This window comes from Erpetoichthys calabaricus, chromosome 14 (genome assembly GCF_900747795.2).
Source record: "Erpetoichthys calabaricus chromosome 14, fErpCal1.3, whole genome shotgun sequence".
NCBI classification, from domain to species: domain Eukaryota; kingdom Metazoa; phylum Chordata; class Cladistia; order Polypteriformes; family Polypteridae; genus Erpetoichthys; species Erpetoichthys calabaricus.
This window is the reverse complement of record NC_041407.2, coordinates 12,824,282-12,849,296: the sequence shown is the minus strand read 5'-3', so window position 1 is coordinate 12,849,296 and position 25,015 is coordinate 12,824,282. Positions and strand designations below refer to the sequence as shown.

At 43.5% G+C, this 25,015-nt stretch overlaps 1 protein-coding gene across 2 annotated transcripts; it reads left to right on the top strand.

The window, feature by feature from the left end:
* The first annotated feature begins 1,857 nt into the window (after positions 1–1,857).
* Positions 1,858–5,806, top strand: LOC114665396 (actin, cytoplasmic type 5). Of its 2 annotated transcripts, XM_051918729.1 has the most exons (6): positions 1,858–2,008; positions 3,395–3,523; positions 3,719–3,958; positions 4,322–4,760; positions 4,871–5,052; positions 5,168–5,806. In XM_051918729.1, exons 2-6 carry the CDS (start codon positions 3,398–3,400, stop codon positions 5,309–5,311), a joined length of 1,131 nt encoding a protein of 376 aa, XP_051774689.1. In that variant the 5' UTR covers positions 1,858–2,008; positions 3,395–3,397; the 3' UTR covers positions 5,312–5,806. The 2 variants fall into 2 exon arrangements, with proteins under 2 accessions (XP_051774689.1, XP_051774690.1); XM_051918730.1 differs by lacking the exons at positions 1,858–2,008; positions 3,395–3,523 and adding an exon at positions 4,045–4,076 and having other exon boundaries at positions 3,842–3,958.
* Positions 5,807–25,015: the final 19,209 nt, after the last annotated feature.

Here is a 25,015-nt window from a genome sequence, read left to right as displayed (position 1 = left end):
AGGGGGAGTTTTGTCATAATAAAATATTTATTTATTGAGCTTCTCTAAAAAGCCAAAATTTCCCCAGGGACAAATAAAATTCTGTCTAATAAAAACTTAACCTGTATTTCTTTTAGATGTAGGAGTAAAACAAAAGTATATAATAAATTACATTTATAAAGTGATTTACATAGTGTGGAAGAACTTTAACCACCACTAACTTTAGCATCCACCTAGATAATGTGATGGCAGCCATGTATGCAGCACTTTGTGCACCACACATTAACTCGTACATGGTGAAGGAGTGTATATAGTAAGACAGTTTGAGAAAGCGGATGATTGGGGGGCCAGAATGACCAGGATGTTGTAGGCAATTTACCCAGGATATCAGGAAACACCCTGCTTTTCAAAAGATGCCCTTTGTTTTTATGACCACAGACAGTCAGCACCTCAATTTTACATCTCATCCAAAGGATGATGCTAATTTGTAGAGCAAAGTGTCCTCTTCACTGCATGGGGGCTTTCGGATCCATACACAGACCACAGGGTAAATGTCCCCTTATGGCCTCACCAACACCTCTTCCGGCAACAACCCAAGCTTTTCCAAGATGGTCTCCCATCCAAGTACTAGGCAGGCCCAAACTTGCTCACCATAGTTTCAGTTGGGAGTGCCTGCCCTGAAGTGCAGAGCCTGGAAAAAAAAAATCCTTGCAGATACAAGGAGAATGAGATCTATTCAAGTTCGAGTTGTAAACAGGCCACTCTACAACAAGGCAGGATCTAGGAAAGTGTTGGGTGCAACCATGTCTCATTGAGGGCACTTGCGTGCGGGGGACCCCACCATCACGCTCTTTATTTCCTGATATGTCTTATCGGCGAGATCGAAGCCCTGGGGGGCGGATCCACACCCGCTCGCCGGCAGTTCTAGCTGCACCACCGGCTAAGCTGTGCCACCATTCTGCCCTGGCAGACGCTCTCCACCCACCTGCCCAACTCAGGGGCACGGAGGACTTAGATTATCTCAGCTGCATGAGCCAGAAGGCAGCCACCAGCACTAAACATTCACGGGGCACACTGGGTGGATTAATGATCACCAGCTTGCCTAAAATTTACAATTGCTGGGGGGTGGGCGGGGGTTGGACGACCGGAGTACCCAAAAAACCCAGGTAACGATGGCATTAGGTGCTGAGGCGACAATGCAAAAGAAGTGCGTTTTCGGACTGGAATACGGAGTCTACGTGAACGCCTATTTACATGAATTTCCTCGAGGAACTTCAAAGCTTTGCCAGCAGTATAGCTGTTGGGGTTGGGTCTGGTTCCCATTGACCCTGAACATGGGACAAGCATATCTGACAGCGTACCCGAAATATTCTAAATACCATTTTTCAGGTCCTCACTAATTTATACCATACATACACACACACAGCTCGTACATTTGCTGCACACGCATTGAGCATCTGCCATTGTATTTGCCGACATGCGAGTAGTCTTGACTCAAGATTAACAAACGATAATAATTATCAAAGTGATTGAGGCCTTCTACAGTACTATTTTTATTTAAGCCACAGCATACATCAATTCCCCACTTCAACAATCAACCAACCGCTCACCGCTCAGCTTCCGGTTCCCTGGGCGTAATAGGCGGGCTCAGCAGCAGCAGCACGCCGTAAACGGTGTGCGCGAAAAGCGCGTTGGGGTGGGGCAGGCTGAGTAATAATGGCGACAAGATCCGCGCATGCGCATTACGCCTCTTTCAATTTGCCTTCCCTTGTCTGCCGGTCTAGGTTCTCGCGAAGCCACGTGCGCCGTACATTGAGGCAGCCAATCCCGGAGCGCTTTCCTGAAAGATGTCTATATATGGCTATGTTCAGGACCCGCGGAGGGCGGGTTCACTTTGGCAGCAGTTGGATTGAAAAAGGATACTGAGTCGCCCAACTGCTTCACTCAGCCGGCGGCAGGGGATCTGGTAACATCTAATTTACATTCCACTCTACTAAGCACTTGGAAACCCTTTCAACCCCTTACACAGGTAACGTTGTTTAAATAATTTTTGAAGTGTTAAGTAATTGTTGAATTAAATTTGGTGAATCGGTTTTTTTTTTTTCCTTTCAATGTGTGAAATGTTGCATGCATATCAGTAGAGCGATACCGAGCGATTATTTCTAGGTCTTGGCATTTGTTTGCTTTAGTGCCTCGTATATTCCTTTTGACTTATTTTGTGCCCTTGACTTGAGATTTGCGATGTGTTTCATTGTATCCAGCGGCAGGTGTAAGTTTCTGGGCTGTGATTCAACAAGAAGATGGGTTTTCACGAATGGAGGCATGGGAGGGGTGCGGGTGGTTTTCCTTGTCGACCGCTAGTTGACCTACTTTAGCGTATTTATGAACAATCAAATGTAATTTTGCTATATGGCGAATAAATGCTGTATAGAAGCTGTATGGGGTTTCATTCAATGTCGTGACATAGTTGGAGTGATGCTGTTTAAAAGGCGATTTTATTTTTTTTGGTGCTGTACTTTCGGTTTGGCTGCGGCGAAATATTGTCCCGAATTCTTTACAAAATGGGTGTGATGGATTGAAAAATCGGTGGTCTGAAGCAACAATAGGGTCTTGCAATTCATCTGCTGAAGGGGGAGGGGGGAGTAATGGCGGTATCAACGTGCTGGGCTTCTTCACACAGCCATCACTACGCAGTTACTAAAGCAGATGGGTGGCGGGCTGGACGAAACAAATGGCTGCGCAGTTCTGCTCCATTCGGTGCTCCCCTAGCGTGAAATTATTGGGTTGTTATTTGAAACGCGATCCTTTTTATCAAAGGATTTCCCTATGAATTTGAAGTTGAACACTTTGTTTGCCGGTTTCAGGGTGTAAGGTGTTGGCGGCGATGAATCTGAAGTTAGTCTTGTGCTTTTTTGAAAGCTGTGTTTTAGCCCGGTAGAACTTTGAAAGTAATTCCATCGGAAGGAATTAAGGGGGGGGGGTTGTAATGCAGGACCCTTTGTGACTTATTTGTGCATTCTATTGAATTGGAAGTTCTAGAAGGGGGTGTGGCTTCCATGGCCTTACATGGAGTTGGTGTCGCTAATTGGTTGGCACTCATGACGTTGCACCAGGAACTTGCACGGGCGGGGTGGGTCGGCTGTCTTTCTCGTTGACCCTGAAGGAGGGGTGGGGTGGATTAGCTAACTTGAGCTCCCTCGCCGTAGTAAAGGCGTGGCAGCTGGGCATGGGACTTTGCCGCCAATCGTGCTTTGCCGGATACTAAGGGGTCTACAACCTATATAACGGAAATGCTGTCTAACCAATTGTGGTTTTAAATTACTAGACTTGAATTTCTGATCTACCTCTTTCGTCATGCCTTGACAAAGGAATGGTGCAGGTGGTGTAATCTTGTTTATGAATTTTTGTTACAGAAAAAATGGCAGATGAAGAGATTGCAGCGCTTGTCATTGACAATGGATCTGGTATGTGCAAAGCTGGCTTCGCTGGGGATGATGCTCCCCGTGCAGTGTTCCCCTCAATTGTGGGGCGCCCAAGACATCAGGTAGGTTCCCCTCCAAGATCTCAAACCTTGACTCTTTACAGCTGTATAACCTAGGCATATATACATGGACTGCACCAAAATAGGGAAATGGAGTGAATTGGGGGGGGGGGGGGGTAAGCCTCTAGGATCATTTTTTTACTATCTGGTCAAACAAGTCTGCAATGTCAAACTAAACCTTTTCCCCCCTTTTTTTAGGGTGTGATGGTAGGCATGGGACAGAAAGATAGTTATGTGGGTGATGAGGCTCAGAGCAAGAGGGGTATCTTGACCTTGAAGTACCCCATTGAGCATGGCATTGTCACAAACTGGGATGACATGGAGAAGATTTGGCATCACACTTTCTATAATGAGCTTCGTGTGGCACCTGAGGAGCACCCTGTGTTGCTTACAGAGGCCCCATTGAACCCCAAGGCAAACAGAGAAAAGATGACACAGGTATGGGCATACTCCGGTTAACACACTTGTGAATCTTTTTACACTCTCTCTCCTTTCACTTTCTGACTCTCTACCACTATTTTCAGGTTCCTTTTCTACATCTGATCTCCTCTTTCAGGTCCTTAAGGTTTATTTATTTCATACTTGTGCTGCATGTTGGCTTGTAACTATGCATGTAATTTCCTGAAATGTTTTTGAACTAATTTGCACCAAATTGGTTAGTTTCTCTAGTAAAAAACCAGGTTTTATGGGTTTATTGCTGTGAGTTCATGACTTGTTTTGCTTACAGGTTTGAATTGTGTAAAATGCTAGACTTCCTAATGTTTTCAAACATATGTTTACATTTAACATTTTGTCTTGCAGATCATGTTTGAAACCTTCAACACTCCTGCCATGTACGTTGCCATTCAGGCTGTCCTGTCTCTGTATGCCTCTGGCAGAACCACTGGTATTGTCATGGATTCTGGTGATGGTGTAACCCATACAGTCCCAATCTATGAGGGTTATGCCCTGCCTCATGCCATCCTTCGTTTGGATCTGGCTGGCCGTGATCTGACAGACTACCTCATGAAAATCCTGACTGAGCGCGGCTACAGCTTCACCACCACAGCTGAGAGGGAAATTGTGCGTGACATCAAAGAGAAGCTCTGTTATGTGGCCTTGGACTTTGAGCAGGAGATGGCCACTGCTGCTTCCTCTTCCTCCCTAGAGAAGAGCTATGAGTTGCCTGATGGGCAGGTCATAACTATTGGAAATGAGAGGTTCCGTTGCCCTGAGGCACTTTTCCAGCCATCATTCTTAGGTGTGTAACTTTCCTATTTGGGATTCTTTGGAACTTCACGATTTTGAAGGGGTGGGAAGTGAACTTGGAGACTGTGATTAAACTTTTTTTGCTAATCCCTGTCTTTCCAGGTATGGAGTCCTGTGGCATCCATGAAACCACTTTCAACTCCATCATGAAGTGTGATGTTGACATCCGTAAGGATCTGTATGCTAACACAGTACTGTCTGGTGGTACCACCATGTACCCTGGCATTGCTGACAGGATGCAAAAGGAAATCACAGCCCTGGCCCCCAGTACAATGAAAATCAAGGTAAGTGCACCTTAAACAGTAATTTCAGTGTGCAATAAACCATTTGAGGCCACTAGGGAGAGCTTGGCTTAGATGAATCAAGGTTAATCTCATGGTTGTGAATTTCTCCCCACAGATCATTGCCCCACCTGAGCGCAAATACTCTGTCTGGATTGGAGGCTCCATCTTGGCTTCTCTGTCCACTTTCCAGCAGATGTGGATCAGCAAGCAAGAGTATGATGAATCTGGTCCTTCCATCGTCCACCGTAAATGCTTCTAAATGGACTGCATGCAGGTGTTAGTATCTGCTGCACTGATAACACAATCCCAATGTTAATGTTTGCCCCTGGGCAAATCCAATACATGCCTCTTGCTAGCCTTGTAAAACTGGAAGAGATTAAACACCTCTAAACCCTCAAGCTAGCATGAGAATTAAAGGTGAATTTCAAAACAGCACTGTCAGATTGTGTTGACTTGTCACTTGTCTTGCCGCCATCTATAGGAAAGGGTTTCAAACATATCGCATCCAAGCCTTACCTTTTTTAAAAATCCTGTTGTAGCCTACTTTCCCAGTAAGAATACCCTTTTGGGGTTTGATCTGAACTTGAGTTGCATTGAAACCTGTACATTATGCATCAGAGTTTAATTTATGTAAAGAATTTTGTACGTTGCCTTAAATGTTCAACAGTAGAGAAACCAAAACCTGTTAATCATCCTGGTTGTTAACCCAAGTTTTTTCATTGTGTAAGGAATAAAAAAAGCGCTGCAGTATAAATGTGGTTTTTCCTTTTGATTTGCAACAGTTTAGCTCTGGCATTTGTGTAGCAAGTAAGGTAATCAAAATGCAGATGGGGAAGCTGACAACCCCTACTGCTTGGGTAGAGCACACTACTTGGTGTGGACCACTGAAGGATTGACACTCCAGTATTATATGGAGTGGTGCCAGAGCTACAGTGCCCTAGGTTTGTGGTGTATGGGTATTTTAAAGTGGGTGAATTCCCAACAGCTATATTGCTGAGTTTAGGGTGGGGTTTAAACTTAAGGAAAGAGTGCTGGCATGTTTGGTTAGCAATCATTTTATTTACAGGATACTTGGGTTAGTTAACAGTGGCACTGAAGGGGCAGGGCAGCATTTGGCAAGTTGAGCTTAAGCATGAAAGGTGCTAGTTTGCAATCAACTTTATTGCAAAGCCATATGCTTTAAGCTTCCAGTGACACTGGGTTGGTTCACACGAGTTATTTCGTGACAATGGCCTAACTTATCTGGATGGATTAATCATGTCTTGGAGTGCAGCAACCTGTCAAAGTGAAGATCTGCAAGGAACATTACCAGCTAAACATATTTAGGGATGCAAGTGAAGATGCTTTGGACAGGTGGGAAAGCACCAGCACTGCATACTTGAAATGAGCACTCCAGTAGTTCACTCTTAACTCTGTGTGATGGGTGTTGAGCAGGCTCCTGTCAATCAGGGAAGAGTCCACTGAACAGTATCTCCAGACACAGCTTCGGCGATGGACTGCTGTCACTGTCCTGCTCCACTGACAGACTGAGATTGTTCCTCCCCACACTTTTTGATTCTTCCAGTTCATGTGGTGGTTAAACATTAACACTATACAATGTTACTGACTGTTGTACCTGCCTTGCACACTCCACCTTGCATGTTTTAACTTGCACTGCATTTTTATCACTTTAATATTTTTATCAGTATGCTACTGCTGGAATAAGACACTTTGACTTAATCCTTGGGGATTAATAATCTAAAATCCCACTAACTACAAGTTAGCTAATAGAATTAGAATACACTTTACAATGCTCCAGTACTGTGTCTTCCTTTTACTCCCTGAAAAGGAAAATCTCCCTGTAAAAGCTAGGGGTGGCTCTATTTCCTTAATTTATTTTTAAACTTATCAAATTTCCAAGGCCTCATTCTAACTTCTGGTTGTTTGACTTTCACATGTGGTGGCTAATTGCACGATTAAATATTTAGGAATTCTAGGTGGAGAGTTGGTTTCTTAAATTGAAGTTACTGCTAATCAGAAATGTTATGGTACAGTAGAGCTTTTTCCTTTCCTGTGTTGGAGGGAAATGCACATGTCCAGTGAAGTTTGAACCCATGCCCTTTCTATGGTGGCCTTAGTTCCTGGTCAAGCAAGGCTGAACATTCAAACTAACCAGAATGCTGTCTGCACGACTGAAGCAACAACACCCCCTTGTGGTGCACAGTTGTATCTGAGGTCCTTGGGACACAATGCGCAGTGCCGAGTGCCTACTTGGAATACTTCCTACAGATCTGCAGTGATGAAGTGCAGAGACCAACGAAATTCTCAAGATTAACCACAAATTGCAGATTTAGTCCACGTCATTCTTGCTGCAGGGGGCTAGGCTGACGGGGTTATTACATGTTGCAGCAGATTCCTAGTCTTTGGCCCCCTTCACTTTGTTCACATCGTGTTGTGTTGTACCCTTGCAGTAAAATTATTTAAATTCAGTTTTCCTTTATCGAGTGACAGTTTCCCTGAATGACAAGGACTTTTGAAACTTCAAAATGTATTAAAAATAAACTATTCCATCAAGGCAGGTATTCTGACCCTTTGGCAGAGATTGCTGGCTGGAGCCGCCTTGGATTTAATGCCTACTACTGCCATTCCTCTCAAAACTCGAGTCAAGGTGGATGAAGACCCTTGGTGGGCAGCAATTTTCAGGTCTCTTCAGTGGTGTTTGATTGGGTTCATCTCCGATCATTAGCTCAGCAACTCGAGGACATTCCCAGAGTTGTCCCTAAGACACTCCTGTGTTGTCTTTTGCAAGATGAACCTTCAGTCCACTCGGAGGTCCACAGTGCTGTGGAGCTGGTGTTCATTTTAGGATATCTCTGTACTTTGCTCTGTTCAGCCTTCTCTTAACCCTGACTAGTCCGTCTCTCGTCAACCACACAGTGTGTCGTTTCCACTGTTGGAATGGTACTGTGCACGTGATGAGGGGTGCCAGGTGTCATCAAAGAAGTGCATCTGGTACCTAACAGTCTTTTAGGTGCCTTGTTGCAAACCCCAAGTGGGATTCCATGTGTCTTTTACTGAGGGGAGGCATTTGTTTGGCCACTCTGCTAGAAAGCCCACACTCTTTTAAAAATCACGCTCGCTAAGTGGTATTTTACTGGGCGGTGGGGTTCCTTGTAGAACCACTGCCTCGACAACCAACCATTAAAATCTGGGAAGGACTCTTTACATATAAAGTGAATATGGGGACAAAACAAATATTTGATGTATCGTAGGAAGCCAACCAGGACACTAACATGAAGTAAACCTAAACTTGGCCTGTGTCACCATGTGCAGTGAGAGTCTTTATAAAATCAGGAGCGCATTGGGATTTCACACGTCTGTTATCTATTCATGGCTATTTTTTTTTTCTTTATTTTTTCGCCTTGTACAATTTGTTGTGTTAGGAATTTGTTAGTTTTCGCATACCCCTTGGGGTCAGAGCACAGGGTCAGCCATTGTAGAGCGCCCCTGGAGCAATTACAGGTTAAGGATCTTGCTGAAGGGCCCAGCAGAGTAGGATCTCTTTTGGCAGTGACGGGGATTCAAACTGGCAACCTTCTGGATACCAGCACAGATCCTTTGCCTCAGAGCCACCACTCCGCCCAAATGATATTTATGTTATCATTTAGGTCAGGTTGGGGAGCATGCACTGACTGGTACAGCACGTTGACGCACCCACCACACGACAAAACAGCTCGGGATCCTGGTTAGCATCCCCCCAAGCAGACACGTAGTCCAGTCTCACCCTCCAGAAATGACTCTCTCATCTGCTGCAGCCAGGTGTTACGTGGACATCCCCTTGACCTGGTCCATCAATGAGGACCCTGTAAGCTGGATCACCCGCGGGTAATCGCGCTACATGGCTGTAGTGCCGTAACTGACGCTCCTTCACAATGCAGGTCATGTTGTCTCATTCGGGTCTCTGTGAGCAACACAAAGTCAAACCAGCGGGACCCGAGGATTCTCCAGAGACACAGAACTGAAGGAGTCCAGTCTTCATCTCAGGTCACTGGATAGTGTCCACGTGTTACAAGTACATAGTAAGACAGGAAGCACCAGGACTCTAAAGACTTGGACCTTCGTCCTTTTGCATGTATATCAGGAGCGCCACACACCCCTTTCCAGCGACCTCATAACCTCCCCATGCTCTCCCAATCCATCTACTGACTTCATAGGAAGAGTCACCAGAGACATGAATGTCACTGCCGAGGTAAGTAAACCTCTCGATGAGGTTGACGCTCCCTCCGCAGACAGACGCACTGCTGATGGCCGAGCTCAAGAGGTCATTAAAGTCCTGGAATGTTATCAATAAAAAAAAGTCCTTTCTGGGAATCAAAAATGGTTCCACCTCTGGCATCTCTCTGAACATCTACTTTGGCACCTTTATTTTTCAGAGTGCAGATGACTGGACGGTTATCTTTCTGGACGTTTCTCTCCTCTCCACACAGGTTCCATGGCGCTCCACCAGAGTGACCATCAGGTTCCTGGTCACCTTCCTTACGAAGGCCCTTCTCCCAGGGTCGCTCAGTTTGTTCCAAACTTTTTTTTCCGTTTAAGAGTAATGGAGGCCACCGCGTTCTTGGGAACCTCCAATGCTTCAGGAATGTCATTTCTGCGCCTCGACACAACCATTTCCTTAAGCTCTGCAGGCAATTCCTTCGACCTCATGGTTCGGGTGTTGCTCAACTGTGGGACCTTCTCTAGACAGATGTGTGCATTTGCTAATCATGTCCAATCAGTTCAGTTACCGGCAGGTGGACTCCACACAAGGCGTAGAAACATCGCAGTGATGATAAATCGACTGGGATGCACCCGAGTCAAAGAGCAGAGGGCTGAAATTCTTATATCAATGTGAGATGTTGACCAGAGCCCAGACTTGCACCCAATCCAAACTCTCTTGAGAGATCTGAAAACAGCTGTCCACCGATGGTCTCCATCCGAGCCGAAAGAACTTAAGAGGAGTAGAAAATTCTCAAATCCAGGTGTGCAAAGCTTGTTGTGAAAGACCCATGATGGAATTGCTGCCAGCGGGGCTTCCACTGAGTGCTGAATAACTCGTGTTAATGTCAGATTTCAGTTGTTTTTTATTTTTAATAATTTAGATGTAAATCTGGGGTCGCCAACTCCAGTCCTGGAGGGCTGCAGTGGCTGCAGGTTTTCATTCTAACCCTTTTCTGAATGAGTGACTTGCTTTTGCTCCTAATTAACTTCTTTTCAACTCATTTTAATTGACTTTCTCTTGAAGACTCAGACTCCTTAATTGTTTCTTTTTCCTTAATGAGCTGCCAAACAATAATGAGATACAAAATGAGCCAAAACAACTGGTGTCCTTCACACAATATCTGAAAATAAAGAAAGATGAAGGTCTCAGGAATGTCAATCTGCTCCATCCATCTATTATCCAACCCGCTATATCCCAACTACAGGGTTACAGGGGTCTGCTGGAGCCAATCCCAGCCAACACAGGGTGCAAGGCAGGAAACAAACCCCGGGCAGGGCGCCAGCCCACTGCAGGGCACACACACACCAAGCACACACTAGGGACAATATCGGATCGCCACTGCACCTAACCTGCATGTCTTTGGACTGTGGGAGGAAACCCACACAGACACGGGGAGAACATGCAAACTCCACACAGGGAGGACCCGGGAAGTGAACCCAGGTCTCCTTACTGCAAGCCAGCAGTGCTACCCACTGCGCCACCGTGCCGCCCCTGTTGATCTGCTCAGGTCCACAAAACATTTGAACTGTGTTCTCCTAGAAAAGAGAAAATCAACAATTTCAGAAATGTCTGCTAATGCACCAAAACAGCAGCAACAAGCCCTGGAATTAAAGATCGGGTTTAATTAATGACAAGAATCGACGCCTAATTAAGCAACTGGTTGGAGTGAAATTGGCTGGAGTTTGAGGACCTGACTTAGTTGCTCTTCTGTTGGCTCCCTCACTTCACATTTCATTTTCATTTGTGTGCCATTTAAGGAAAGAAATGAAGCAATTCAGAGGAACGATGAAGAAATTTAGGGGAACAAATCTTAAAAAAGCAATTCAATTAAAACGAATTTACAAGAAGTTAATTACCAGTACAAACAGGACACTCATTAAAAAAAAAACGGGCAGCCACGGTGGTCCTCCAGGACCGGACTTGGCGACCCCTGATGTACAGTGCATCCGGAAAGTATTCACAGCGCATCACTTTGTCCACATTTTGTTATCTTACAGCCTTATTCCAAAATGGATTAAATTCATTTTTTTCCTCAGAATTCTACACACAACACCCCATAATGACAACGTGAAAAAGGTTTACTTGAGATTTTTGCAAATTTATTAAAAATAAAACAAATTGAGAAATCCCATATACATAAGTATTCACAGCCTTTGCTCAATACTTTGTCGATGCACCTTTGGCAGCAATTCCAGCCTCAAGTCTCTTTGAATATGATGCCACAAGCTTGGCACACCTATCCTTGGCCAGTTTCGCCCATTCCTCTTTGCAGCACCTCTCAAGCTCCATCAGGTTGGATGGGAAGCGTCGCTGCACAGCCATTTTAAGATCTCTCCAGAGATGTTCAATCAGATTCAAGTCTGGGCTCTGGCTGGGCCACTCAAGAACATTCACAGAGTTGTCCTGAAGCCACTCCTTTGATATCTTGGCTGTGTGCTTAGGGTCGTTGTCCTGCTGAAAGATGAAACGTCACCCCAGTCTGAGGTCAAGAGCGCTCTGGAGCAGGTTTTCATCCAGGATGTCTCTGTACATTGCTGCAGTCATCTTTCCCTTTATCCTGACTAGTCTCCCAGTCCCTGCTGCTGAAAAACATCCCCACAGCATCATGCTGCCACCACCATGCTTCACTGTAGGGATGGTGCCTGGTTTCCTCCAAACGTGACGCCTGCCATTCACACCAAAGAGTTCAATCTTTGTCTCATCAGACCAGAGAATTTTCTTTCTCATGGTCTGAGAGTCCTTCAGGTGCCTTTTGGCAAACTCCAGGCGGGCTGCCATGTGCCTTTTACTAAGGAGTGGCTTCCATCTGGCCACTCTACCATACAGGCCTGATTGGTGGATTGCTGCAGAGATTGTTGTCCTTCTGGAAGGTTCTCCTCTCTCCCCAGAGGACCTCTGGAGCTCTGACAGAGTGACCATCGGGTTCTTGGTCACCTCCTGACTAAGGCCCTTCTCCCCCGATCGCTTAGTTTAGATGGCCGGCCAGCTCTAGGAAGAGTCCTGGTGGTTTCGAACTTCTTCCACTTACGGATGATGGAAGCCACTGTGCTCATTGGGACCTTCAAATCAACAGAAAGTTTTCTGTAACCTTCTGTAACAATCCTGTCTCGGAGGTCTAGACAATTCCTTTGACTTCATGCTTGGTTTGTGCTCTGACATGAACTGTCAACTGTGGGACCTTCTATGGACAGGTGTGTGCCTTTCCAAATCATGTCCAGTCAACTGAATTTACCACAGGTGGACTCCAATGAAGCTGCAGAAACATCTCAAGGATGATCAGGGGAAACAGGATGCACCTGAGCTCAATTTGGAGCTTCATGGCAAAGGCTGTGAATACTTATGCACATGTGCTTTCTCAATTTTTTTATTTTTAATAAATTTGCAAAAATCTCAAGTAAACTTTTTTCACGTTGTCATTATGGGGTGTTGTGTGTAGAATTCTGAGGAAAAAAAATGAATTGAATCCATTTTGGAATAAGGCTATAACATAACAAAATGGAAAAAGTGATGCTCTGTGAATACTTTCCAGATGCACTGTACATGATCTTAGCACGAGGCTGAAGCAGTGTGAAAAAAGTGAAGGGGTCTTAATACTTCATGAATCCACCGGACAAGGCGAGCCAGTTTAGTGCTGCAGGTCCGAGTGTAGGAGCCCCCGGAGGAAACCCACACAAACACTGAGAGAACAAGCCAACTGCATTAAGAAGGCACCCATGCCAGAACTGAAGCAATGGCTCGGTCGGCTGTGTTTTTAATGTCATTATTTATGTATGGGTGCAACGCGCATTTACAGCAGGCGGATGTTTACTGCGATGCAATTCATCAAAATGGCTACTAGAGGGCAGTGTGGTACCGCTAAGGTGACAATTCCTAAAACAGCCTCGTGGAAAAAAAAGAAAAACATTTGAGCCTCATCGCCAGACAGAAATTAACAGGAAGCTGGGGAAAGAGAAAACTCCGAATTGATTGGCGAAACCGAAGTATCATTAGCCAAATGACCCCTAATTAAAGGCATGTTATTTGCACCTTCATCTGGATAAATTTGGCTTCCAAGAGCCCCAATGTTTGATTTTATTACGGCAACAGAACGGGGATTTCCTTTTTAATTTGTAATTCTTTCTTTAAGTGACGGAAAAAAGCGTAATAGCTTTCGGTAATTCTATTTGGTCGCGTTAGATATGGATACACTGCCACTTCCTCCTTGGCAGATTAGGGCTCTCTCATCATAAGGTACTTTGCAGGCAATGAACACTTTGGGGAAATCTTCCTGAGGGAGTCTTCGATTGGACGGGGCTGCTAGCGCTGGCCTCAGAATGGCGGGTGCGCGCGTGTCTGTGACGTCAAGTTATCGCAGTGACCCTAAAAGGGGCGTGGTTTATACAGTGACATTCGATTCGTCCCTTAGAGTATCTGTGAAGCGCTTTGAGAATGGGAAAGACGCTATATGAATAAACTGCACTGTCGTTATTATTATTATTATTATATTATGCCCGTAGTACTAGGGTGTTTTACCGTGTTAGCCATTATGAATGTAGAGAAAAGCCAAGCAAAATGACACCTTTTATTGGCTAACTAAAAAGATTACAATATGCAAGCTTTTGAGGCAACTCAGGCCCCTTGCATATTGTAATCTTTTTAGTTAGCCAATAAAAGGTGTCATTTTGCTTGGCATTTCTCTATATTATGCCCCAAATTCATCTTTCCAGCATTTCCATCCAGGCTGACAATCCTTCTCCAAAGGATCAACCTCTAGAAGGATATCCCGCTGTAAAACATCTCCCATCCGTACATTCAAAGTGTCACTTTATAGTCCTTGACACTTCATTGTTGTTTGCGACCTTTGATAATCCATTGTAGTCTTTGATAGAGCGTCCTGCTTTCTAAAGCACGCCACCGTATGCGCTACAAAATGTTTTAAATCATAATTAAAACTGTGCGTATACTTTAGGACAAGTATATTATTAATTCGTCCGTTTGATTGAACTGGAACTAAATATGTCAACCCAATAAAACGGCGATTGGCAATGCCTCTTTGCAGCGATTGCCATGCCTCTTCTTTGCAGGATGTCTGCGCGCTTTTGCATGGGCTTCTCCCCATAGTCTTCAAAACGTGAGACCACGTAACGTAAATGATGAGCACTTGCATTACAGGAGCTTTGAAAAATGAGCCTCATCTTCCCCGGTAATAGGATCTGTTCTGTGACAGCATTAAGACATGCGTTGAAGTGTCAGAAGAGGAGGAGCAGGTGGTGCGCGAGTGTCCAGCCACATTTACACTTACGCCATGCATGTGTTATTCATCCATTTGAAGTGCCGATTTAGCCCAGGCGCGTTTAGTGGGCGTGGCCTGTGAGCGACAGGCGCCTTGCCCCTCGTTTACGTCACGTCGCTTCTGTGCTTCCCCCGCCCACAAGTTTATCAACGATCCATCCATCCATTTTCTAACCCGCTTGTACTGGCGTTTGAGCCGTCTGCATTGATTTGTAGGTCGCTTTAAATAAAACCCATCCGTCAATTCTTAAAGCTATCTAATCAATTTCAGAGTCCAGGAGGTCAGCATCGGGCGCAAAGCTGAAACCAGCCCTGGATGGGGTGTTAGTACATTTTGAAATACCCACATTGTCTTATATGGATGGGGACACTAATTAACCTAACATGCACATCTTTGGAATTCTGATGTATAAACGAATCAATCTTTGTTTCTATAGAGTCTCTCACGGAAGAAATCAAGCCATGAGAAGGCATTTTACAATTAAATAAATAAATAAATAAAAACTTTTCAAAGAAGCCGGGGAGCACAGTGGTTGCTTCCGAGTCCTAACTACATGTCAAATTTCCGTCCTGGCAGTGTCTTAGTATAATTTACCTCAGCCAAACCCCAAGTGTCATCCATTTATGTGTGGCAACCTGATTCTACTCCCACATGCGGAAAATGTGCATTTTTGTTTAATAGGCGATTTGAAAATCACCCAAGCCCACCCCCAGGCCAGCAGCCGTACCACAAAACAGGTAAGAGAAGCATATTTGGGACCAAGCCAGGACTTGGATGAGAGACCATCTACACTCTTAAAAGGTGCAGGAGCAGAGATGCCATAGGGCAGGGGTCTCAACTCCAGTCCTGGAGAGCTACTGTGGCTGTAAGTTTTCATTCTAACTCTTTTCCTAATTGGTTACCAGTTTTTGCGGCTAATTAACTATTTCCCTTTATTTTAATTGACTTTTCTTGACACTCTGACTGCTGAATTGATTCTCAGTCAGTCAGTCAGTCATTTCAGTGTCCAACCCGCTATATCCTAACACAGGGTCACGGGGGTCTGCTGGAGCCAATCCCAGCCAACACAGGGCACAAGGCAGGAACAAACCCCGGGGAGGGCGCCAGCCCACCGCAGTGAATTGATTCTTTTATCCGTAAACGGCACCTAAACATAAATTTGATGTGAAGTGAGCCAACAGACGACCAACTCAGTTGGGGCCTCAAACTCCAACCTTCATTCAGTTTCTTAATCTGAAGTCAATTCCTGTTGCTAATTAAACCCGTTATTTAATTCCGTGGCGCTCATTCTGCCATGGCAGACATTTCCAAAACTGTTGATTTTCTTTTATTTTAAGAACACGGTCGGTCCAAATGTTTTGTGGACCTGAGCAGATCAGCATTACTGAGCACCTTCACCTTTCTTTATTTTCAGGACGCAGGTTGTTGTTTATGTGTTGGTTCATTTTGTGTCTTAATATTGTTTGGTTTCTAATTAAGGAAAAAAGAAATAATTAAGGGGCTGAGTCTTAAGTCAGGGGTCACCAAGCCCGGTCCTGGAGGACCACAATGGCTGCAGGTTTTCATTCTAACCCTTTTTTTAATGATTAATTTTTTAAAATTTGTGCTGCTAATTAACTTCTTGTGAATTCATTTTAATTGAATTGCTTTTTTAAGATTTCTTCACTGTTCCTCTGAATTGCTTCATTTCTTTCCTTAAATGGCACCCAAACAGAAATGAAATGTGAAGTGAGGGAGCTGATGGAAGACCAGCTAAGTCAGGGCCTCAAACTCCAGACAATTTCACTCCAACCAGCTGCTTAATGAGGTGCCGAGTCCTGTCGTTAATTAAACTCGTTCTTTAATTCCAGGGCTTGTTGCTGCTCTCGTGGTGCATTAGCTGACATTTCCCAAATTGTTGATTTTCTCTTTCTAAGAGCTCTGGTCAAATGTTTTGTGGACCTGAGCAGATCAGCATTCCTGAGACCTTCATCTTTCTTTATTTTCAGATATTGTATGATGGACACCAACTGCTTTGGCTCATTTTGTATCTCATTATTGGTTGGCAGCTAATTAAGGAAAAAGAAACAATCAAGGGGTCTGAGCAAGTCTTCAAGAGCAAGTCAATTAAAATTAGTTCAAAAGAAGTTAATTTGCAGCAAAAACAGGTCACTCATTAAGAAACGGGTTAGAATGAAAACCTGCAGCCATGGTGGTCCTCCAGGACTGGAGTTGGAGACCCCTACCATAAGAAACCATTTTTTCATCCCCAATGAAAGGTGCCAGAAAGAACATTTGCTTTATTTATATTTACTTGGCTGACCCCTTTATCCAAGGGATTTACAAGATTTGAAATACAATTGACTGCAAATTTCTTTTTGTTTGTCCAGTTGGAGTGCAGGCAGGTGAAGTAACTTGCTCAGGGTCAGTAGCAGGATTGGAACCGGTGGGTTTAAATTATCCAAAGCCTTACCCACCACACCACACTGCCTAGATCCATAATAGGATCCATACATTGGACTGGATTGGATTGGATAGATAGCCTTTATCATCCCAGAGGGAAGAGAGGATAATGGATTTATTAAAACCGATAGGCCCCGATTTTTATAAAAAAAAGTCTCGTCCTACAGACTAAGGTCAAGCTGTCGTGGTCTCTTAGCATCCTACTAGGTAGCCTTCTCTACAATAAACATTTATGTTTTGTCCACTTATCAGGTTTCTTGTCAAAATCTGAAAAAAAATTATTTGTGAGGAACCCCTTCCAGAATGAAACAGTTCTTTGCCAAGAAATGGGCTCTAAGAGAAACCACACAATCCAGTGACATGCCATTCATTAAAAGAGTGTAGGAAAAGCTTGGGGTTTCTGCAAGAAGAGATGTTGGTGAGGCCAGCAGGGGGCGCTTATCCTGAGGCCTGTGCTTCGGGTGAGACGTAAAAACCGAGATGCTGACTTTGTGGCCATAAAAAAATCCCTGGGCAGCTTTCGAAGAGAGAAGGCGGTGCACCCATTTTGCCCGCCAATCGCCCCCTGTCCCTTATTGTTTACTGTCTCTTCTACCGTTTCACCACCTAACAGCTAATGTGGAGTGGATGTACTGGCGCACAAATGGCGGCTGTGGCATCATGCAGGTGGATGCTGCACACTGGAGGTGGTTTACGTGGTTCCACTCTGTCTGGGGGTTGGGGGTTAAAAGCGCGATATAAATGCAATTAATTATTATTATGATTATTATGTGGGCGTCCCGTCCAGCGATGGTTCGTGTGCTGAGCACTGATCTGCGGGTGCGGGCTACGGCTCCAGATTAAGCAGATTCAATTTAAAATTAAATTAGCGATATGCGAACACGAGGTATGAGCCTGAAACCACATTATTTGCGGAAATGTTATTTTTTTATATTACATAATCATGTAGCATATTAGCAATGCTGTTTGTGGTAAACACGTCTGAATGAATGTGTAGCTGGAGCACGATGAACATCCAGACAAATCTGAGGCATGGATGGGTTACCAGTCGGCAGGTTTAGATTACATCAATAATAAAGAAACGAACCCTGTATCGTACACACAAATCATTTTAAACATTAAAAAAAATTCAAAACCGCAAACATTTCCCTTCTAGGTTGTACGATTTCGTTTTTCTGTATTCACATTTGTTTTCGCATAGCGGAATTCTCCGTCGACGAGCAGGCACTAGTTATTAATGTCTTTTTCTTTTAAGCAGAAATGCATGTCCCATTAAAATTAGATGAAAAAGGGGACAAGCTTAATATTTTATTAAAGTCACTTTGTATAAGCGTTCGCAGGCTGAAAGGGTTAATACGCGAGCGAGAGACTGAATAAAAAAATAAATAAAATATCGCACGATCCAATGAGAGTGGCGAAGAACATTTTGCGCTTGGCTGATTGGTCGATGTATGCTCAAATGGGTCGCCGCTACAAGCTGACAGGCGCGGGCCCCACGTGGGGGCAGCACATTACTGGAAGGCGACGATTGGCCTGGTTATCCGACTTGGCCACGCCCCCACTTTTTTCGCTTTTTCTTATTGGCCCCCCCCTCTCTCTTGCCCGGTGGAGGTGCGCGCGCTGTGACAGCGGATCGCGGACGATTGTGTGGCTGTGGCTCCTTGGCGAGGGATGAGAGACAAGACGAACCCCGGACGGGAAAGTTCTCGAACTCGGATAACGCAAGCCAGTGAATTGCAACAGCACTCCAGTGTCGGCGCCCTAAGGTCGAGGTTTTTTTTGTAGAACAGGTAGACGGAGTAGCAGATGCTGCGATTGATGATGAAGACTATAAGCAGGCAGCGCAGCAGCGCTCTATCGGTGTTGGTACAAGAGCGAAATGATAAGCGCGTTGGTAGTGCGCTCCGTAAAACAGCAGATAGAAAGGCAAAATGGATACATCGACCTTGATTATTCTACTCTGCGATGCATTGCAACAGGTCGGATTTCATCTTACTTGACAGCCATGTTTCCTTGCAGTTTATGTCGCAGATCAGTCACGGTCAATATGGAATTTTTGTTTTCCCCCTCATACTCGAGTTGCCTTTTCTTCAGTTATTTAAGTTTCCTTCCTTATTCATAATATTTACAGATCAATCTGAGGTAATGCAAATGTTTGTGAGTGACTGTCTTTTGATGGACTGAAAAAATTGGACGCACATGCTTTACATTGGCCTGGCTTCCAGGCTGCTGTTCCCTCATTGTGTAGTTTACATGTTCTCACTATGTTTACGTGGGTTTTCTCACGCACCAGCTAATAAGGGACTCAACTTCTGTATTATCTTCAATGTAGTCCAAACGTCTTCTCTAAGCTTGATGGCCCAGAGTAAGGGGATAACAGTTTATCCAGGTGTTTACTCCTCTGCTCCACTTCCTACTGCTGGGATAGCCTCTGCCTAGAATAGGCCAGAGAACAGGCTTTCAGCCCAAGAAAGCTTGCCAATCCTGTTTACATAATTCCTCTAAAATAACATCAGGTCGAGTTTTGATGGCCCCTAAAGTCACAATCTATATAACATTACTTGGTGATTTATTCCACATGACTATAGTTTTCGGTGTGAAGAAAAACATTTAATAACATTTGTAGGAAATGTACCCCTGACAAGTTCCAGTTGTGCCACCCATGTTCTTGCTGAGCTCATTTTAAAAGTAACAGTGTGGGTGCACTGTACTAATTCCTTTCACAATTTTAAACATTTCAATCATGTCACCTCTTAATCCTCTTTTGCTTAAACATAAAAGGCTCAAATCTTTTAATCTCACTTTATAACTCATCCCCTGTTGTCCTGAAATCAGCCTAGTCGCTCTTCTCCAGACTTTTTCTAGTGCTGCTTTGTCTTTTTTTGTAGCATGGAGACCAAAACTGCACACAGGACTCCAGATGAGGCCTCACCAGAGCATTATAAAGCTCCTACATAACATCCTTGGACTTGTAGTCTGCACATCAGGGTGCTATATAACTTCACATTATGTTAGCCTTCTTAATTTTTCTGAATACTGTCTGGAAGTTGGCAGTGACAAGTCCACTACAAGTCCTAAATCCTTCTCATAAGCAATGCTTCACATTTTCATAACTCCTATTGTGTATTCAAATCCAACATTTTTCCTTCCTATGTATAATACTTTACATTTACTTATATAAAATTTTGTCTGCCACACATCCATCCAAACTTACATGCTGCCCAAATCCCTCTAATAATTCAATGGATTTGTGATTATCTGCCTATATATCTAGCTTGGTATCATCTGCAAACATAACCAGCTTGTTGTTTACATTACTATTCAACAAATTTATATATATTATAAATAACAGTTGCCTCATCACTGACCCCTGAGGGATACTATAAAAGTAGTCAGTGTATTTGGACAAGGTTACATTAAAGTGGCAAACATATTTTTAGAGCAAATGTTAGACTAGATACTGTGACAACAGGGTTGTAGAGAACTCCATCTCCCATGGAGCCCTGCTGGAATCCGAGGGACCACTGCTACACATGGGGGCTGCCCTCTAGTGTTCCAGGGGAGGTACTGTTCCCCCAGGCCATACAAAGAAGAGGCGTCCCGACCAGGTAAGGGTCCCAGCCATCCGCCACAATACATAAAATCAGAGGAATAGCAAACACTGTGGAGGCAGCAAAAACTATTCAAACGGACGTAGACAAGCTTCAGAACTGGGCAAATACCTGGAAAATTAGCTTAAATGTAGAAAAGTGCCAAGAAATACATGTGGGGAAAAGGACTGTCAATTATAAATACAAGATGGGAGACAATGACGTACAGAAAGCAACCTCTGAAAAGGATTTAGGGGTTTATGTTGATGCAACAGTCTCATCATCAAAGCAAATGTCCAGAAGTGATTGAAAAGACAAATAAAATGTTAGGTTATATCGTAAAAGCTGTGTGAATATAAATTGATGGGATATTTTACTTAAGACTATATAATGCACTAACTAGTTAAGACTACATCTAGAGTGTTGTGTGCAGTTCTGGTCACCACACTACAAGAAAGACATAGCAGTATTGAAGGTGCGATGAGGAGAGCAACCAAGTGCATCCCAGGACTTAAGAACAACATGTCGTAAAATGACCGACTGAAAGAATGAAACCTGTTTAGTCTCGAGCAGAAGAGACAGCGTGGGGGCCTAATCCAGGTCTTTAAAATTCTCAAAGGCATTGATAAAGCAGATCCAGTAGAATTCGTTCAACTTAATGGTGAATCACATACTCAAGGACAGCAGCGGAGATTAAGTGGACATGCAATTAAGAGTGCAGCCAGGAAGGACTTCTTTACGCAAAGAGTTGTGGGAGTCTGGAACAAACTACCAGGACATGGAGCTGAAGCGAAAACCTTGACAACTTTTAAAATATATCTTGATAGATATTGGAATAGCTTAGCTATTAGCTTAAAACATAAACAGAAAGTGGCCTAGAAGGGAAAAGGATGTATAATTATGGTACCAGTATCATTGCAAGCGGATCAGACAGCTGGTAAGATCTTCTTTGCCATGCCATGACAGGATGCGACTCATGATCATATTTCAGAAGAGTGTCGGGCTCAGTTTTCTTAGTTCTTTTTCTGCTTCCTCCTTAGTGGTAAAGATGTAATGCTTGCCTTGAATGTCCACTTTCAGTTTGGCAGGATACAAGAGGCTGTATCTGATCTTGCCTTTCCATAAGTGCTGTTTAATGTTGTAAAAAGCGACACGTTTAGCAGCTGTTGATGGTGAGAAATCGGGGAAGATACGAATGTGCTTATTTTCAAATATAATCTCTTGTTGTTGTCTGAGATAAAATTTAGATTGTAATTTTTCGAAATGCACAACAAGGCTCCTAGGTTTAGAGGTATTTGATCCCCGTATGCAGTAAGCTGCTGCTATCTTGTCTGATTTAAAGTCCTCTCAAGTTATTTTTGAGAATAGTTCAGCTATGAATTTCACTGGGTTTGGACTTTCACGATTCTCAGGTACACCTTCGATTCGAATATTATTCCTTCTGCATCCATCTTCCAGGGTAGCAAGTTTGTCTCCAAGTTTTTTGCATTCAGAATTCACAGCTGTTGCTTTTTCATCAGTGGTGGATGCCAAATGTTCGGCTGTTTCAGGTCATCTGCTTAACGTCTCACAGCTGATCGACAAGTGCTCTCAGTTTATTCTCAAACTTAGACACATTTTCCTGAATGTGTTCCTCGATATTTTCCAGCATACCTTTAAAGGCTGCCTCAAAGCGATTATATACACATTTCTCCAAGTCTTTATTATTCTGCTGCAGCTCCTGCAGCTCCAGCCGCAGTTTCAGCTTTTAGCTAAACAAACGTGCCTAATGGATTGAATGGTCTCCCCTCATTTGTCATATTTCTTATGTTCTAGACCAGGGGTCTCCAACTTCGGTTCTGAAGTGCTACTATGGCAGCAAGTTTTCATTGTAACCCTTTTTCTTAATTAATGGCCAGTGTTTACTGCCAATTAACTGTTTTGCTTAGATTTAGTTCCTGTCTTGTGTCCATTGCTGTTGAGGTAGGTGCCAAAACCTCTCAGCATATTAAGTGTAAGGGAATATTGAATATAAAGTGACAATTTTAGTTTTTTTCTCCAGTTTGCATGCCAACAGCCATACCACCTGCACTCCAGAATAGGTCATCCACCTGAAGCTAAGTGTGGCACCGGCCAGTACTTGGATGGGAGACCAACCAGGAAAAAGCTCGGGTTGTTGCTGGAAGAGGTGTTGGTGAGGCCAGTAGGGAGCACTTACCCTTTGGTCTGAATGTTACCCCAATGCCCCAGTGCAGTGATGGGGACACTGTACTGTGAAAATGGTGTTGTCCTTTGGATCCCTGGGCATCCTTTTAGGTTGATGTATGTCACATTCTTGTATTGTATTTCATGGCAGGTAACATTCTGTGTTACCTAATTTAAGAATTAGCATTATAGTAATTGTGAGTTTATGTATGGGGGTGATCAAGAAGGTCTGAGCCTCACCTATTAAAAGAAACATCAGTAAAAGCAGATTTATTTTTCAACATGAATTAAACTGAATTATCTGCATTATGTCTCTAAAGAGAAAACCTTTTCCTTTTGGTTTAGCCAGCAGCCATATCACCTGCACTTCAGAAGAGGTCATCCACCTAAAGCTAAGCAGCTTCAGGCCCGGCCAGTACTTGGATGAAAGACCATCTAGGAAAATGTTGGTTTGCTGCTGGAAGAGGTGTTGTGAGCCCAATGCCCTAGAGTAGTGATGGGGACACTGTGCTGCAAAAAAAGTGTCATCATTTGGATGAGATGTAAAACGGAGGTCCTGACTCTCCGTGGTCATTAAAGATCCCTGGGCATCCTTCGTAAAGAGTAGGGTGTCTCCTAATGTCCTGGCTAAATTATCCACCACGGTTTGGACATTCCGGCCCCCTAATCATCCTCTGTTTCTGATTGGCTCTCTCTCTCACCACTTCACCACCCAATGACTAACGTGTGGTGAGCACACTGGCGCAAAATGGCTGCCGTTGCATCATCCAGGTGGATGCTGCACATTAGTAGTGGTTGAAGTGCCCCCCCCCCCACTCACTGTGTAAAGCACTATATATATCCATCCATCCATTATCCAACCCGCTATGTCCTAACTACAGGGTCACGGGGGTCTGCTGGAGCCAATCCCAGCCAACACAGGACACAAGGCAGAAAACAAACCCTGGGCAGGGCGCCAGCCCACCGCAAGGTGCGCACACACACACACCAAGCACAATTTAGAAACGTCAATCCACCTAACCTGCATGTCTTTGGACTGTGGGAGGAAACTGGAGTACCCGGAGGAAACCCACGCAGACACAGCGAGAACATGCAAACTCCACCAAGGGAGGACCCGGGAAGCGAACCCGGGTCTCCCAACTGCGAGGCAGCAGCGCTACCCACTGCACCACCGTGCCACCCCACTATATATATATATGTAAAGAATTATGTACTAACAGTTTTTAGTCGTATTCTTTACAAAAAAAATCATCAAATTCGAAGACTTAATAGATGTTATTATTTTGGTAATCTGTTTCTCCTCACCTTTTTGTGTGGGAAAGTTTAAGATTGTTACCAGTTTGCTGTAATTATATATAAAAATGACAGGCCATAAAAACAGGTTAAACATTCTTACACTTACTTTCATGCTTCTTTTTCCGTCATTCTTTACAGTGTCCAGATTTTGATCTTCCTGGCATACGTCTTTCTTGCAGGGTATTACGTAAACATAACAATCACTTCCTGTTACATACATAGTTCAAAATATCCTCCTGTGGCACATTCTGGAATAAATTATATGACATGTATCAAGGCAGATATCAAATGTTCAGATACAGAGCACTTTATTTGTCCCAAGGGGAAATTTGGCTTTAATAGAAGCTTGAGATTTTATAGAAATATTATAACCAACAACAAACTCACTCAAACACACACAAAGACTGAAAAAAGAAAAACATATATTAATCAGTTAAATTTCAGCTCATTCTAAATAGGAGTTTTTAGGAGTTGCAGCAGGTGACTTCATGTTGGTTTTAGGCTGGGGGAATCAGAAGTAGCAAGTACAGCATTAAGCTGTAAGTTATAGGAATAGATTTTCCATGAAATAACAAACAAAATAAAATAAAATAACCCTCGCTTAAGTCACTATGAAAAAAAAAAACACTGAATTCCAACCATTCAATGATTCCATCCCTTTCTGTTCCAAGGACTTTCCATTTTCTAGGAAATCTGACAGATATCTACTAATAATGTGAACCAAAAAACTTCTGAATAGAAAATAAGTATATGCACTTTTCTGTATTTATTTCTTTATTTATTATTATTATTTATTTTTTTTATATATTTTTATTTATTTTTCAACTTATATTTAAAATAATACTCCACCAAATATGCAATTTTTAAAAAAATATGTTACTTACCCCATGTAGTTTGTCTTATTGATGACAGAGAAACATTTTTAATTTAATGTTTTCA